General features: G+C 43.1%; 1 protein-coding gene across 1 annotated transcript in view; it reads left to right on the top strand.

Annotated features, from left to right (window-relative positions):
• The window catches only part of CACNA2D3 (calcium voltage-gated channel auxiliary subunit alpha2delta 3), a 648,113-nt gene that overhangs the window by 285,342 nt on the left and 344,432 nt on the right, over positions 1 to 18,339 (top strand). The window contains exon 6 of the mRNA XM_044451514.1: positions 14,126 to 14,257. Within this exon, the coding sequence (XP_044307449.1) occupies positions 14,126 to 14,257 (132 nt within the window). The remainder of the gene's footprint in view (positions 1 to 14,125; positions 14,258 to 18,339) is intronic.

Below are 18,339 nucleotides of genomic sequence, written 5' to 3' on the forward strand. Positions count from 1 at the left end.
AAAAGGAGGCTTTTCCCAAGCCTGGCTGCTGTGAGGCTGGGGGTGGGGGCTGAGAAGGAGGGCTTTGTGGGCCACCTCCGCCTCATGGGCTCTCAGGCTCCGCCCCAGGTCTAAGACCTGCCTACTCTCTCTCACACCTGGCAGAACACCGTAAACCCAAGCCATCATCAATAATGTATGATCCAAAGCGAAGCAGAAAAGTAAAAACCAAAGGCAGCAAGTTAACTTTGGGAGAGCAGAGTTTTGAGCAAAAATGACTGACAGCAATTATTCTTTTTCAGATTTTTGACAGGCAGGCACAGAAGCCGATCAATACAGTCATCTCAAATTAGAGTTGAGATGAACCTTTTAGAAAACTTCGAGTAGATTTCTTCCTTTCTTCAGCCCAGTGCTGCAAAGTGAGCTGAGCCAAGAGGAAGTCTGTGAATGCACAACCAGCAACCTTCCCTGTCGGGCAGCAACCCAAAGACTGACTGCAGGGCATAGAAGAGGGGCACTGTGAACAGTCGTTCCAGGCACGATTCCTGGTAACCCCAGCAGCCAACCTCCTTCCCCACCCAGTGTTGCCAGCAGTGGCAGCTCTGGGCACAGAAGAGGGGCACAGATTGGCAGTACATGGGGTTCCATTCCTGGCAAGTGCCCCACCAGTGCCGGGAGTGCTCACCGCAACTCACACTCAGGGCTGCTGCAAAGCGGTCCGGACTCCAGGGAGCCAATCCCAGTGAATCCAGTGGAATCCCACCCCGAAATGGATTCCCTGCACATCATTGTCTCAGATCAGTTGCTCCAGTGTGCAGGTGCCTCCACTGAGAAGGCCCTCGTCTGTGTGCCCACCCACCTTCTTACTCTGTCAAGGCGCAATATGTGCAGCTCTGTTTGTAGAACTAGCATCCAGGGTAGGTGCAGTCAGGAACTGCGGCAGGGCCTTTCCAGCTGGCTCCCTGCCTGCCGAGAAAGCAGGTGGTAGCAGGGATGAGAAAGTGCATGGGGACAAGTGCAGGTGGTCACCATGGTGGTGAGAAAGTAGCTTCCTGGCAGTGGGGGTCCACTGGCAGTGCCTTGCCCCCTTAGTTCCAGAGCTGGCCTGTACAGAAGCAGGCAGTGCTTTTGTATGGTGACTGGGAAGTATACACTGTCTTGACTAGAGTTGCAGTGGTTGTGGGCAGTCTCTGTTTTATTTTCCAAAACCCCATGACAAAATGAAGGCTGCTTTATGGTATGGGAGGCCATTACTGTATGATCTGTTCTCTACGGATACATGTGCACATATCCAGTTAACGCAGAAATGCTTATAAAGAGGCCTCGGGCTGCAGAAAACACAAGCAGCAGTGTGACCTCATGGCTCTCATCGCCTGCATCTCATTCCAGGTCATTTTGCTTGGCTGAGGAGGAGCGTGGGATGCACAGCGGTAGCCCTGGTCTTTGGCATCCATTTCAAATGACCAGAAGTTGTCTGTAGAAAGGACCTGTGATTTCAATGGCGTGGACTTTGTATTGATGTTTTCCGGCACCGGCTCTCTTTCAACAAGTGATCTAATCTTATCACAAATAGAAATAGATTTTTATTTGTATTCTGCAAAGCTATTTTCTTTGGGGCACCATTATTTTTAATAGCTTCACTTGAAACCTACTTTCCTACAAAACTGCTCCATTGTTTAAATTAATAGCCTGCTTGTTCACAGTTCGGTGCTGTGAATTTCTCAGCTGCAGTCCAGATACTCCAGTGACAAAGTAGCTGAGTTATTTTTTGAGGGGGGGAGGGGGAGGTAATGGAATTGAGATATTTATGTCCTACATTTCAAGAGTTTGGGTCGGAAGGCACTGCTGATTTGAATAGCATTTTTATTTAAAAAATCTGCCCTTTATTAGTTTATTATTAGAAGCCTGCCTAGAATATATCTTTCAATTGGCATCACATAAATATAATGATACTAAATGATCAAGCAACTAAGCCAATAACAAATCAGATAAATACAAAATTATCACTCCTGTGTTCCTATTACTCACCCAAGTTCTCTAGATTTGAGGGTAGCTCCATTTATTATTGACTTCTTTAATAATAAAGAAGTCAATAATATGCTGTTTCTATAACACCTTTAGCAGTGTACAAAATACTTAAAGGTGTACAAAAATTCAGTAAACGTATCTTTAGGAATAGCACAGTAGAAGAGGAATCAGCCCCTTAATCAATATCAGAGATGTACAAAGATTAACATAAAGTAAATATTTTACTGGCCTCCTAAACCTGCACAATAAACAAGGCCTGAGAGTCTCAGAGGAAAGCATTTCGTGGTTGTGGGGTCGCTGTGAAAAAGAGCTTGCTCCTAATGCTGCTCTTGCAGCTTCATAATGCAGTTGGGTGTCTACAATGTTGAATCCAACCCTATTGGATTTTGCAAGCTGTGGCAACACCATTGCTTACCCATTTGGGGAGAATAGTTGAAACTGATGATGCCGTCAAATAGAAGTATCTTGCTTCAGGCAGTATGCTAGTACAGAGAACAGTGTACATTTTCTTATGGTATGACAACCATCTCATGATTACCCCTTCCACCAAGGTATATGTCATGACATCTCATGCCATAGACTTTCTAACTGCACAAATTGCCAGTTCTTCCAAGTATGTTCTCCTCTCACATGTAGAAGACCTATAATTTTCCGTAGTAGATTGCTATGGTTATTTGCAAAGTGAATGTGCCTTAAATAAAAAGAGTAATAATTGCGACTTTCATTCTCTCAAGAAGGCATCTGGAAGAATCCTGTTCATTACAGTCTTGGTCACTTAACAACAAATGAGAGATCACAATAGCTGAAAATAGTATATTATTTTCTCTTGCAAATTGATACAAAAACTCCAACATCAAAAGCACCAACATGTATTATCTGCATGTATGGGAAGTTTAAGTTTCTTTCACTTGAATATGAGCTTTAAGATATATAAGTACCTTATTTTTCGCTCTATAAGACACACCTGACCATAAGACGCACCTAGTTTTTAGAGGAGGAAAGCAAGAAAAAAATATTCTGAATCAAATGGTTTACTAAACTATGTAATAAACTATAACAGAATACAGTAATACCGTATTTCACCCTTGTAAAGTGAACAGCAGTCAACAGTGGCATTAAGAACCATCATCACTGTCATTAACAAAAGAGAGACTTTAAAGTTTGAGTACCCTTCTAGTTTTCGTTGAACCCATAGAACTCATCATCACTAGAGTCAGAATTTATGAAGCTCTGTTGCTCACAATCACTGACATCACTTTCTTAGTCAGTAGTGGAATTATTGAAGGAATCCACAATCTACACCAGTTATACAAGAGCTGCTGCAGACAATTCACTAAGAAATCTAAAAAAGCCAGTAGTGTCCATGCTGCCCTACTAGTAAATAATAGAAAAAAACTTCTGACAAAAAATGAGATATTGTACGATAAATCAAACACACAGCGGACTAAGTAGCCTTTGAAGAATAAACTTCAAGCATGAAGGTAATGCTGTTCAAATATCCACTGATCCTAAAAAAAAATCTGTCTGATCAACTAACAGATAACTGATCCATGGGAAGCTTCCTGATAATCACAGGCACATTCCCCATCACTTCCCCATGGGCTTCATTAAAAGGCGGGTTGCCATTTGAAAACACACACCAACCTGTGATTAACAGCTCTCACCTGTGCCGGAGGAGGGGGGCGGAGCAGGGCGCGCCGAGCACGTGCCGGCCAGGTGGTGCCACGTGGGGCCGGCAGCATTCCAGAGGTGGTCTTCCAGGCGGTGCAGCAGCGGCGGCAGGTCTTCCCGGGCGGTGGGGGTGAGCAGTCTGTCTCTCCGGGCGGCCGGCGGATTAAAGCCTGCGGCTCCTCCTCCTCTGCACCTCTCCCCCTGAGCAGCACAGCTCTCACCTGCGCCGGGGGGGGGGCGGAGCAGGGCGCGCCGAGCGCGTGCCAGTCAGGTGGGGCCACGTGGTGCAGGCGGCCAGCAGCGTCCCGGGCGTCGGGCACACACACATTTGCTGTATAAGACACACAGACATTTCCCCTTACTTTGGGGGGGGGGGAGTGCGTCTTATAGAGCGAAAAATACGGTAATTGTTTCTCAGTTTCTTAGAAATATCCAGTATACATAGGGGGAACCCTTTCACTTTTCCAATGAACTTCTGTGGAGATGCCTTGTTTTATTCTCATAGAGAAGAATGTAGAATGCATGCTCAGAGTTGCCCTATCTGTCAGACTGGCTAAGTTGTACAGGTCTCTGGAAGAGAGCTGCTGCTTTCGCTTTGGAGAAGGGGATATCATTTAGCCCTTTAAACCCATAGCACTGCAACTTGATATTTAATGGTTTCATAAAAGCAAATTTGGAACTTTCTAAGCTTGTAGAAGTGGCAACTGAATGAATGAAAGACTGGAAGAAAAGTCAGAAGATGCCATAACTGCCGTGATAAGTTGCATTTGGAAGATACTCTAAACCTTTGCATTTTGTAGCAAATAATGTCACAATCAGTGATTTCTAATGTCTTTCAGGATAGGCTAAGCCAGGCATACATTTAGTTGGTTGAGAGGCAAATGTATGCATAGCATTTATGTATAAGTTAGCAGAAAGGCTTAAAGATAGACAAAAGACACACAAACATTTTCCTGATGCAGACTTTTGCTATGGCATGGTTTCTTCACTTTGTCTGTTATTATAGAGTATGGTAATTATTCATTTCTGCTGCTATATAAAACAGAACTTGCTTTGATTTCACTTGGAATTATCTTGGAGAAAGAAAAAGCTCTGCTTGCCTAACATTAATACTGAGCGAACATGTAAAACATTTATGCTGGTTGGAAAATTTGCAAAGTTTTAATGTTTTATATCTTGTCTGACCTTTCTTTGGTTCCAATGGTTTTTACTTTGGCATAATTCAACATGAGTTATAATCAGATGCTGAACGTATCTTCTGTGAATGTATAACATCATGAGATCCATTCTATGTGTCTACAGAAGGCACTATAATTCCAGAAACATTGTAAAGCTGGTTCATTCATGCAGCAAAATCCTAATCATGTTGAGTCAGAAGCAGCTTAAATCAATTTCCTGATTTCCATGAAACAAAAGCCATATTCAGGCAAGCTGGCATATATGTTCTGTCAGCATATGAGTGCGGCTCATGTCCACATCAACTAGGCTTGATCCCAGCAATGTACATTCTGACCAGCTCTGCCCCATGCTATCTGCAACCCCATATTTAACACCAGGTGCAAGGCCAGAATCTTTTACATGAACAGCTTTCATGCTCTGGACTCCCAGCCACACAGCTTTCCAGATTATATTCATGAATACAGCTGTGTGTATTATAGGGCTTCGTCTGCAGTTGTTCATGTTACACACAATGGCACCAGGGGTGGGTTAATTTGGAGCTTGCAATGGCAGAGACAGGATTAGTTGGATCAGCCACACTTCCCTCTCATACAGTGATAGAACATGTGAGTTAGTTCACCTGATAGATCTGTATTCTCCGGTCCTTCTGAAACATTAACTTTGGTGGTTTATCATTCCAATTTCTGCATGTTTCCCAAAAATTTAATGATGAAGGCTTCTTATGTCTGAGTGCCTCTACTTCCACAAAGGATATGAGGACTTGGAAGGTGACTAACTCTTAAAAGCAATGTAGAGCAATCAATAGTGGCAACTGATTGCAAAAAGTTTTGTTAATCTGCATATTTTAAAATCTTTGTTTTTATTTATTAACAAAACCTTATTCAGCCCTTTGTCTCACTCAGTTTCACCTTGAATCATCTCTCAAAATCAATCATATATGTTGCATAATTTATTCTGTTTCTTCAGTGTGGTTTGTTGGTTTTAAGGATATTGAATTGGTGAGGCAGGGAAACAAGAGACACAGAACTAACTGTCAGGTGAGCAGCACATCTTGCTGATCTCCTGGCTACATCACTGCCCTAGATGAGATCCGGGCCTGAATCTTTCAGCAGATTGAGATGAACCCCTCATGCGCTGCAAGCATGTGTGCAGGGCTACACCAGTGGGGGTATGTTCCCCACGAGCTAAGCTTTGGTGACCATATGAAGCAGCCTGACAGGTGCCCATACACACATGGGCTTCATCTGCAGATGTGGAAATGCTGTAGGTGTGCAGGGCAATTTCACAAGCTACTGAGCACATGCCCAGTGTGCTGAGGGGTATGGGGACCTAGAAGGTGTTGATGTACTCTCCTCATGGATGATTATGTGGAGTTGAAGATGAACTCCCCTGTATCATTGGAGGCTAAATGGTGCAAGAGAAAGTGTGACTCTTCAAGCACAGCAAGAAGTAGAAGTGCTGTGGTCTCTCTAAGAGTCAGCCCAGTGCAATGTTCTTGCCGTAGATGGTCTGATATGGATCTCAACCTTCATTTCCTGCTATTGGTGGAGGTGAAGGAACATGCTCGGCACCTTGTCTGATGTAAAGTACCCTTCCGTAGCCTGGTGGGGTGAGACTAGGACACATGTTCTAGCCAGAGACTCATGGTGATAGCTTTTAGAGGGTGAAGGTGGGGAATCTCCTCTAACTGACCCATCCCCAGCAGACAGCACTACGTGCACTGTGCCTTTGTGCATGTCAAATTGGGTTTAGCAAGGCTATGGAAATAAGATAGTTTAAGAGTTCACATGCCTTGTGTTCTAATTGAAGCAGGAAATGGGACATAATTAATTATTGTCCAGACACAAATTTGTAATGTTCATGTGTCTGGATGCATTGATAGACTATATTGTCCAGACATACTTTATCAAGATGATTTCGATATATGCATTAAACCATGACAGCACTGCATACAGCCAGGTTTCAAGCTTCTAAATGTACTGAAGGTATGCACAGCTGCACATACATTCACAGAAATCAGTAGCATGAACTCTGGAAATGTCTCCACTTCACTATGGATTGCCTGAACATCTGGAGTTTTCCATAGACTGCCTTGGTTGACTTGAGAAAGCACTTAATCAAGATCTGATTAATTCATGGTTGGCATCTGGGGTTCCCTCTATCTCTTTGTTACAGCAGCAGAAAGCAACAGGACTTAGTGTCACACAGTAAGAACATGGATAGTTGTATTGTTCACATTCAGAATTTTGTGGAAGGGCCCTGTACATACAACTTTGAAATATTTAAGTAAAAAATAAGCTTGAGGAGTACCTTGTCTTAATATGTATAAAGAACAACAGAATTTCTGTGAAACCTCACTGCTTCATCTACGGATGGAATTATATTATTAAGCAGCTTCCCAAAGAGTAGTTAGATTATTTTAGTCTTAATTCTAACATGGTTTTAAGAGCTTATATTAGACTCACTGGCTTCTTTGTGTCCTCAGCTACAAAGAAACTAGAGTGTTCCTCATGTTTTAAAACAGCTTTCCCCAACCTTGTGCCTTCCAGACACATTCGTACTGCAACACCCAGAATTCCTGGTCAGTGGCCCTGCTGGATGGGAATTCTGGGAGTTGTGGTCCAAATGCCTCTGGAGGCCACCAGGTTGGGGAAAGCTGTTTTAAAAGACTAAGCAAGCAGGCATTATACGTGAAGATCACTCATGAGCTTGTAGGTTCTTCATGATACCATGGAGGGGGAACTTAAAAGTTTTGCCCCAAGTGCTATTTCCAGACAGAGATTTGCCATACCATGTGACTAAAACTACAGCAGGGAAATGGTTTACATGTTTGTACCTGAGACAAACATGTATATGTCAAAAATCTGGGAATAGATAAGCGTACCCATGCCTGTCTCATTTGCAGGCAGGCTAATAAATCCTTCGCATGTTACACATTTTGTCAGGGGGCTGATTTGTGGCAGTGTTTCTCTAACCGAATATGTTTGCGTGGGAAGTAAGTAGCCTTGAGTGTCACAAAATAGTGATAAGGAGCTATTTTCAGTCTGATTTTGTCTTCTGTCCAAAAACTAGAGCATAGTTGTGACTTCAGCATAGTATGGATTTGATTTTTCGTTAGCAAGTTTATGAGTTTCATAAAATAGATCAGTGATGGGAACATTAATTCCAAGGATAGCCAGCAGAGCAGCATAAGATCTGGTCTGGACCAGAGAAAAAGCTTGGGAAGATAGATGAAGGGGGGGAGGGGTGGAATATCACAGGTTAAATCTTCAAGAGAAATTCAAGCAAAAGGAGAACCATTTTGGGGTAGTGAATGTTTTGGAAACATCAGCTGTTACAGCGTTACTGAGGCTATGCAGCTATGGGCATAGTTTTTAGGAATGGAGGCCAGTGTGAGATGAATATGATAAATTACCTAGGTGAGAAGGAAATGGTCAAATGGTAAGAGAAATGGAACACCAAAGAAAGGCAACAGGAAAATCAGGCATGCAAGATAAGTAGACCCTCTTGGATCAAAGCAAAGGTCTACCTCATGTAGAGCACTTTTACTCACTGTTACTCATGAGGTAACTGTTACTCACTGTTACCTCATGCAGAGCACTGTTACCAACCAGGTGCCTTGAAGACACCCACATGCAGGTCTTGAGGGCAATGACCCTGTCCAACTTTACTCTCTTTGCGCTTCACCAACAGGTAGTCAGAGCATATTCCTCTGTACTTGCACCTCCATGACACCATCACCACTCATAACCATTGATAGATAACATGAAAATGGAATGAAAATATGATACATGTGTGAAAACGGATTGTGCTTTCATCGTAGTCTCAACAAGTTCTTGACAAGGCTTGACAAATGATTGTTTCCTCCCTGATATACCCCACAGGTTTTAAGATCCTGTGTTGTGTTCAGGAATGGTAAGCAAATTGTCCCTTTACAATAAATGCAGCCCAGACTTTCCTCCCCTCTCCTCTCCCTTGTCTCTAGTAACAGCCTTGAGGCAGTGGACCCAGCCAAGGAGCCATGTGCTGTTGTCATGACATGCTGTAAAGTCATTTCTCACTTAACGGCAATCCTGTGAGTGAATGCCCTCCCAAATGTCTTGTCCTTGACAGCCCTACTCAGCCATGTAGGACCCATCAATAAATAAGTTTAGTTTTACCACCTCAGATCTACAGCCATAAATCGAATCTTGAGTTACAACTTCTCCCGATCACACGTGGTTCCAGTACTGTACAAAGTCCATTGCATTCTAAAAATCTTAGTTCTTTAGACTGTTCCTTCCCAAAGGTGTTTAAGTCAATTCATTAACATAATTGGAATTGAGCCATTCTTCACACTTTGGCCAACAGAATCGAAACTGCTGGTAATACATAGGTCTCTGGCACCTGTCTTTTATTTATGTCCCTTTAGAGGCCTTGACGTTGTTTTACAGTGTCGAACAATAGGCCTGAAAGGCTAAGAAGGTCTGCACTATAGTTGGTTCTGTCTTCCTGGGGTCGCTGCAGTGCTTTTAAAAGGAGCCTTGTCTGATTTTATATATTCCATCAAGACTGGAAGGTGAACTGCTGTTGAGAATTCATCTTCTGAATCTGAGGATGATGTTCTCCTGTGTGGTGTGGTTGAGGGATGATTCCAGATATTCTCCCTTGGGGTGAATTGACTGTTCTGTGTCTTCCTTGAGGATTGTAGTTTCTGGAGTCAAGGGCTGCAACAGAATCAGAACACACTGTTACAGAGAAAATGCACTTTTCAGTCATCACTGTAGGAATATAGGTACCCCAAAAGGCAAGGAAGACAGGATGCTCCTAAAACAGATTCAGAATGAAATGTAGTCTGTTATACAGTGTTTGGTGATCTTGGTCCAATGAGAGAGCTTTATGACACTGAAAAGCTGTTGCCAGCAACAGTAGATTCTCTTGGGCAAGTTGGTTCATTTGACTTGTTGAATGAGGGTGTGTGGAAGGGAGTTGTAGTGCAACACATTGGAAGAACACCAGGTTGGGGAAAGATGGCAGTATTACTTGTGCATAAGATTAGGAATGTGGTAGTTGTGCTTAAACATCAGTAGTTTTTGCCTTTTCAAATGTTAGCCAGGTTGGAAATTTCATTTAGCACTGTTGATGAGAGAAACATAGTGCTCAGTCCTAGATGTCTCTAGTACTGTCAGATTTAATTTTTCATGTTATCTTGTACTTAGAAAAACATGTCTCTCCAAGAGATTTTTTTAACAGCAGAGTCTGTTCTGTTTTTATGAACAACATGTGCTTGTAAATATAAATATTTAGAGGAAAGCTTAGTTCAAAGATATGAAGCTGAGCCACTTCTCTGTTCCTCCACCACCCCATGTTTTTCTTGATGAATGTTAGCTCAGAAAACAATTCACCTCTTTTCCACTTCATTAAAATTACTCCATTAAACTAAGTAATTTGAAATCAGCCATCATTTACAATCCAATGAATCTACTCTGAGACATGTTTGGGCTTGGCATGCAACATTAGAATGTAGAAAGAACCCTGCCGGATCAGATCATCTAGCCCAGTATTCCGTTGTGATAAACCAGCTGTCTGCAGGACCCCAGGAACAGAATATAAATACAGTGGCACCCTTCCACCTGAGCGCCCCAGCAACTAATGTACATAGGTACACCATCTCTGATATTGGAAGTAGCATGTGACCATCAAAGCTAATAGCTATCGAAAGTCTTGTCACTCATAAATTTGTTCCATCCCCTTTTAAAACCATCCAAATTAGTGCCCATCGTTCTCTTCTGTGGCAGCGAATTCCATAGTTTAACTATGCACGGGATGAAGGCAGGCTTCCTTGTATCTGTCCTAACTGTCCCCCCAGTCAGCTTCATGGAATGACTTCAAATTCTACTATTATGGGATAGGGGGGGAAAAAACCTGTGTCCTCCTCCACCTTCTCCACACTATGCATAATTCTGAACGCTTCTATAATTTCTCTCCTTATTTGAATTTTTCTATGCTATACAATCTTACTTATTGTAATCTTTCCTCATAAGTCAGTTGCTCCAACACCTTGATTATTTTAGTTCCCCTTTCTCCCCTTCTTCTAGCTCTGCAATCTTTTTTGGGTGCTGTGATCGGAGTTGCTAAGTTGATTTCATCATAGATTCATATAGGAGCAGTATGATCTGGACAGTTTTATTTTCAGTTCTTTTCGTAATTATGCCTAACATGGTTTTGCTTTTTTCACATTGATCATGCACAGGGTCAACATTTTCACTGAGGTCTATTATATTTCTAAGACCTCTTTCTTGATCAGTTATGGCTAGCTCAGATATATCCAGTTTACACTTGAAGTTGGGAGTTTTTACCCCAATGTGCATAGTACTTTGCATTTGCTTGCATTGAACTGCAGGTGCCATTTCTTCTCTGTTCTTCCAGCTTGGGGAGATTCCTTTGGAGCTTCTCACAATCCCTTTTTGTTTTAACCAACCTAAATAGTTTGATGTCCTCAGTAAACTTGGCCCTTCTCTACTTCCAGATCAGGGGTCTCAAACTCAACTTACCTGGGGGCCGCTGGAAGTAGAGTCTGGGTGAGGCTGGGCCGCATCAAGTATTCCACCACCGCAGTGGTGGTGGGCCGCTCATCCCTCGGCTGGCCCAGGCACCGCCGGCGCTTTGAAGGCCGCAGGGCCCCTCCCCCGTGCCCCGGCCGCCCCGGCAATTGGCCCGCGGGCCGTGAGTTTGAGACCCCTGTTCCAGATCATTTATGAATAAGTTGCAAAAGATTGGCCCTGATATACAGATCCCTATAGGAACTCACAGTTTATGTCCCTCCATCAAGAAAAGTCACCATTTTTCCCAATCTCTTCTATGCTTTGACTAGTTACTGTTCCAAAAGAGTACTTCTCCTCTTGCTCCATGACTGCTAAGTTTGCTCAAGAGTCTTTGCTGAGGGACTCTGGAATGTCTGCTGGATCACCCTTGTTCACAAGTTTATTGAAACCTCAAAGAACTCTTAAATGTGTCATGAGCCAGTATCTTTCTTCCCCAACCTCTCTCATTTTCCCTTCCCCACAGGTCAAGATGAGATCCGCAATCTTTTATTATGTTAAAGTTGGTCCACAATGCCTTACCTGTGCCAAATGTTGTCGGGTTCTCACCAGCTGCTTAGCTTATCTCACAGCTCCAAGTCCTCTTTTTTCAGTTCATATTCAGAGTCTGAAGTATCTGCCTTGGAGTGCTGTATTTTGAGAGAAGCAGGCCTAATCCACGCAAAGGGACTTAAACTTGTAGAACCCATGTTGATTCTTTTTCAGCAGGGCATGTCCTTCTGTATGTTTACAAATTCTGTTTTTAATAACACTTTCAGCCTGTTTACCTGGAACAGATGTTAAGCTAACCAGCCTGTAATTTCCTGGATCTGTCTTGGATCCCTTCTTAAAAATTGGTGTTCCATTGGCTGTTCTCCAGTCCTTGATACAGGGGCTGCTTTTAGGGAATGTTACATATTTTTGTAAGAAGATCAGCAATTTCATATCTGAGTTCTTTAATAACTCTAGGATGAATACTGACTGGGCCTGGTGATATATTAACTTTCATCAGTAAGGTTGCAAGTTTCATCGTTTGCCACCTACCTCAGTTCCTCAACATCCCTTCCTGAATGTGCAGGTTCAAGAACAGTTATCTATCCTGTATCCTCTGCTGTGAAGACAGATGAAAAGAGTTGAACTTCTCTTCAATCTTACTATCCTCCTTTTGTGCTCCTTCGATCCCATCATCACCCAATGGTTCAACTGTCTCACCAGCTGGCAATTTATCTCCACATTTATCACCTTTATTCCATAGCGTCAGTCCTGACCAATTCTTGTCGACAGGGTCCACCAGCCTGTTGTTCTTTTTTACTGTGTTGTACTGTTAGGCACCAACTCAGCTGCTGGGGATGAGTCTTCTCAACCTCTGGCAACAGTTCTTTGTGCACATTGGATGGATAAATGTGTTAATGTACATTGACAATGTTGGAGATAAATGGGGATACCCAGCTCCAGCTCCATGATGGGTGACCTTGATTCAGGCTCTGAGCATGTTTGTAGGAAGAGAGCAGAGGTACCTTTGGCATCCAGTAACAGCCTTCGAGTTGCCAGCCCAGACTGGCCACTCCTACTGCTTTTGGGGCAAGCCCCTCTTCTAAGCCAAAGGTAGCCTTCCCAACCCCTCTTGCCTTGGCTTCTTGCACCCATGCTGCCCTAGCTGGTATTGTTCACCTCTGAAGGTCCCTTTTCTTAGAGAAACTGTAGCAAGCAATGCTCTCTTTCTCCGAAGTACTCATTTAAAGCAGAATGTTGGGAATGAAAGGGGCAATTATTCTTGGTGTACTTCCCAGGGTCAGGGATGTACCAACTCTCACAGTGTACCACTGTGATGGCTAGGAAATAGGGAGTGTGGGAATCAGTGCGGTGGTCAGGAGAGGGGTTATCTGAAGGCCACCATCCCTAGGTGCTCAGGCAGACCATGGGAACAGACAGGGTTTGGAGGTGAGCAGGGGGAACATGGGATCAGAAGGGGATAAGCCCAGTCTGGACCCTGACCTCATGACACAGTGCCACTCTAAAAGGCCTGCGTAAATCTAGGAGGCTAGTTCTTCTCCAGAGGGGCACAACCAGAGGGGTGGGGCCCAGGGTTTTCAGAAATAATTTCTAGTTTGGGTCCAACAGTTCACTTTGTTCTGGCACAGAGACTTCTTGTGGCTCTTGTTTGCTAACTGTGAATTGGAAATAAAGAGTTATTTTGCAAAGAGACTGCTGCTTCAATTGGATAAAGGGAAACCCAGCTCCTGGCACTTATCTCTGCTGCTTTTCAGTTTTCTAGAACTCTGAGTTTACGGGAGAAGAAGAAGAAATAGAAATGCACCATGGTGATGCAGTCAAAGCCTGGCCAGAGTTGTCCCCACCCCCTGCCCCCAAGGGAGAGGGAGAGCAAGAACAAGTGAACAGCAATCAAAGTACCACCAGAGTATAAACAGCTGGCAAGCTAGAAAGCCTGGTCAAGTATTTAAAAGTGGAAAGTGATCAGATTTGGCACCGGGAAAGCCCCTCCCTTTAGTCCCAGCCCTCCCCTCTTTGGAAGGCAGGGTAGGGGGCTCCAGTAAGAGCCTTTGAGGCCACACATGCGGGGTGGGGATGCTCTTCCTTCTTGTGCCTGTTGGCATCATTTGGAGTAAATCACATCACAAATGAGATGCCCTTGGATACTCTTCAGCCCAGCCCAGCTTCTCTCACACTTTCTCGTTTCTCTTTTTCAGATCCTGCTATTGTGAACGGAGTCTATTGGTCTGAATCATTAAACAAAGTCTTTGTTGACAACTTTGACCGTGACCCTTCCCTTATATGGCAATACTTCGGAAGTGCAAAGGGCTTTTTCAGGCAGTACCCAGGTGAGGACAAAGGTACTTTGTTGCGGTTGTTTGCTGGCAGGCTTGATTCCCCCAGCCCACTTGCTCCCACCCCAAAGGCCTGCCACTTCCTCACTTTCTTTAAGGGAGAGGGTCTGCGCCTAAAGCAGCTGAGTGGACAGTAGGGAAGTGAAGTACTTTACTCTCAGAATAAAGGGAGGGTCAGATATACCTCTGTAAAGTCAAATAATTCTAAATCAAATTGGATATCTGTTGAAGTATCTAATTCTTTTATATAAATTACCCCTTGCCTTTCATCCTCTACTTACGCCAAGAAGCAAAAGCACATACACCAAACAGAACTCTCCAGGCCTTCAGGCCAGGGAGCACCCTGTGGATTTTGAATGGGTTCTCTGGGGTTTTCCATCAGGTGTCTGCCCAACATGCGGGGAGTGGGAGAGGTTAGTTCATTCGCAAAATGTCTAACTGCCCATTCCCAACTGGCAAACGATTGAAGGTAAAAGAAAGAACACTAACTTCTCCAAAACTCTCAGTACAAGACAGTGGTGGGGTCTGGACTCTGAAAGACAAAAATATTCTTCTGAACTCACAGTTTTCTGCTCCAGTATCCATTTCAAAGAAGGCAAGCTGGTGAGTCTCAGAGGTTCAGGCTGCATATAAGACAGAGTTAGGGGCTGTATCCTAGATTCCAGATGACATATTTGCCCCATCAAACACAATCCATTTCCTAGAAAGCAAACTGGTGATGTTCAAACACACACGTATTGAGAAGCAAAACTCCGGTGGTGCTTCATATACCAGTATGCCAGCTTCCTATGTTTTTAAAAACTCTAAAACAAGAATTTAAGTAGCCGGATCTCATTGGAGCCCACAAACACCCCAGTGGGGAACCCGGCACCAAAATACTGCTGGGAGGGGAAGAGAGTCCTTAATCAGATGTTGGTGCTGCAAACGTAGTTCCTATAACATGATTTCCTGAACTTACTTTGTGTCAGGTTGAAATTGTTCTAACATGAAATTTCACAAGTTCTGCATACACTCCAAGAGGGTCCAAGGCAGAAAACCTTTCTCATTTTCTTGGTGGAGACAGCTGAAGCCCTGAGGACTTCTCTCCTGCTGCAGCATTATCCAAATCTTTAATAGAAAGGAAGTTTTAATTTTGCTTGGGAATTTAGAAAACATGACTTAAGGCAGCTGACTCTGCAGCTGTGGCAGTGAAGACATGTAACTAAAAATACAAATGTTAAAGTGGATAATTTTAGAGTACTTCAATTGTTTCTGGGTTTGCTTACCTAAATGAATATTATCACATCATTTCTTTCTGCTGTCAAATTTTAATTTTGCTGGCTAGTTCTGATTGCTGCTCATGGTGAAGTCTTGGAGTTATGAATTAGTAATGCGGGGGGGAGTTGTTACTGCCGTTTCCATATATAGGTGGGCAGGAAAATCCTGGGTTGGATTTGGACTTGTCCTTCTAAGAACAGAAAGGATGGAGATCTAGAAGGGACTCCTGCTTGATAAAGAGGAGGAGGCAGTTTTCATTGAATGTCCTGCAGCTCTCATGCTCTCTCCCACCTTGGTGCTCCCAGGCCTTCAAAGCTGAGTGATGGGCAGAGTATGAGTGGAAAGGCAGAATGAATTAAACACTGCCTTTCTCCCTTCTGCCCGTGGGAAAGAGCTGTGGTTAGAACTCTGCTCATGGGTAGGCTGACTCCAGCTTGCTGTTTCCTTCTCTTTCCAAGTAATTTGGATTGTACATGACTAGAAATTCCACAGCGCATTACTGTAAGGGGTTTCTGCATTGAAAACACTCAGGTTTCCATATTTTGTCTTGGAAACGTACAGAGGAGACACAGATTCAAGTATCAGCTCAGTTCATTTGGCAATCATGATTCTGCAACTTCAGTAGATAGTAAAATGAGATTACTAGTGAATTATGACCAAGGTTTTTGTGAGGCTACTTAGTATATTTTGCATACTGGAATACTATGTAAAGCACTATTAGTTGAAATGAGTTAAGTGTTTGCATAATTTACTGTGATTTTAAAACACTGTATGTATTTATTTATTTCTGTACCATGATTCTAAAGTCAACCAAGGCAATTTTGAAACCAACAAAGGTCATTTAATTATGATTATTTTATTTTGTATGGATACTGCTCAAGCTTAACTTTCCATATAGTTATTTTTCATGGTATCTGAAATGGCAAACCATGGCTTGCAATCGTCCAACAAACTAGAATCAAAAGCCACACTCTATGGTTTGATAAGAGATATCAAATTGGCCAAACATAATTAAGGCTGTTGCTCAGCCCCCATAGTTTGGATTCTAAGCTACAATTTGCCATGATATCTGAATTAGAGATGTGTGAAGAACTGAAAGAAGGCGGCTAAAACCAGTGGACTTTCACAGTTCCGTTCTCCAGAATCTGGTTGCCAGCACTGTGCTGGCACCAGCTCACTATGGTGCAAGTCCACCTCATGGACTTCTGCCTGTACGATGGGCCATGGTTTGCGTTGTTTTTCCCCCTAAAAAAATAACAACAAACATGCTCAAATTGAACTTGTCCAAATGAAAGCAGAAAACTATGTCATTCTAGCTCCACTGTGCAAATTTTATTTATTTATTTATTTATTTATTTATTTATTTATTTATTTATTAAACCATTTTTATGCTGCCCCATTCGCCGAAGCCTCGGGGCGGCTTACAACAAATCATGGTAAAATGATGTAGGTTTCAGCTTCCAAACTTGTGATTCCAATTTGTGCAAATCATGTGACTTGTGCACATTTCTGTTTTGTAAAATGTGTATAATGAGGCCCATCTTAGAGACAGACGTCCACCTCCTACCTCCCTGACTTGGCCACTTCCAAGTACTGTGTGGGAAGCAGGCAGGAAATTTGTCGAGGTCAAATGAGCCAGATTTCCCAGGATCAGCACATCAGACTCGTATTTCAGAAGTGAAATCCAATTTATTTCACTTACTTAATATAAGAGTCATATTTTGAAACAAACATTACATTAGAAATGTTGTATTCCAATTATGGCTTAGCTGTTTAATCCCAAATTACTGTTCAGAGCTGAATATGCGGCCAACTTCCTGGGACTCTACCCCCTCGCTCGACATGAAGGTAGATCATCACATGTTTCAGTGTTTCCCGTGTAAGCACATAGGTAAATAAACAAAGCCCAGAACATAGAAAACTAGCATATCAGTGAGAAGACTAGATCAGAAGTCTTTTCCCTGACATGCTTGTTCCAAGGAGGGGCTTTGGGACAGGGATGGGGAACAAGTGGCTCTTCAGATTCTGCGGGCTCAGGCTGCCATTGTCCCTCACCACTGGCGCAGGCTGATAGAAAGCGCAGTCCAAAAACATCTGGAGCACCACTCATTTCTTATCCCTGGTTAGGACATGGGAGGCATCCAGATTTTTGAGCTCTTATTCAGAGTCCAAAGTGGTACAGTTCAGGGATAGTTGTACCTCTTGGATTTCCTGGACACATAGATAAGTCCAAACCCAGAAACCAAATTTATTCAATCCAAAACCAAAAATCAATTAGCTTTAGTTTGAAAGCCTCACATCAAAGCCAGTGTTGGCCTGGAACATTGTGCAGCCTGACGGAGAGACCAAATCCTGTAGACTCCTTAGTGGGACCAAAACTTTTAAAAGTCTTGCCGCACCAAGCAAAACATCAATCCTTGCCTTCAAGTATTACACAAACACTTGCAGAGACAGGTATATAGTGAGTAATTTCCACATAGTTTGTACAAATTGTCTGGATTTTGGCAGTCGTGCTGAACTTTGGGTAGAACCCCATTTACCTCAGGTAAAGTAAACTTTAGATTCAGTAACTTAGCATCGATAAAATCCAGCCTTCAAAACTAATTCTCTTTAAATGGCCTACAAACAAGAAAAATGTACCCATCAGAGTGCTCCCTGTAGCTGGCCCAGATTAAAGCATTCCATTCTAACACTGCTGGTTAATTCATTCTTTGTTGCTCATTCCTTAACTCAGGCGTAGGTGGATGTCAGGCTTGCAGGATGTGTTTGTTTCTTTATCAGAACCATGCGGTCTACCTACCAGAACCAAACACAAAGTG

The sequence above is a fragment of the Varanus komodoensis genome, unplaced genomic scaffold (assembly GCF_004798865.1).
Source record: "Varanus komodoensis strain SLA01 unplaced genomic scaffold, ASM479886v1 scaffold6_2, whole genome shotgun sequence".
Taxonomy (NCBI): Eukaryota; Metazoa; Chordata; class Lepidosauria; order Squamata; family Varanidae; genus Varanus; species Varanus komodoensis.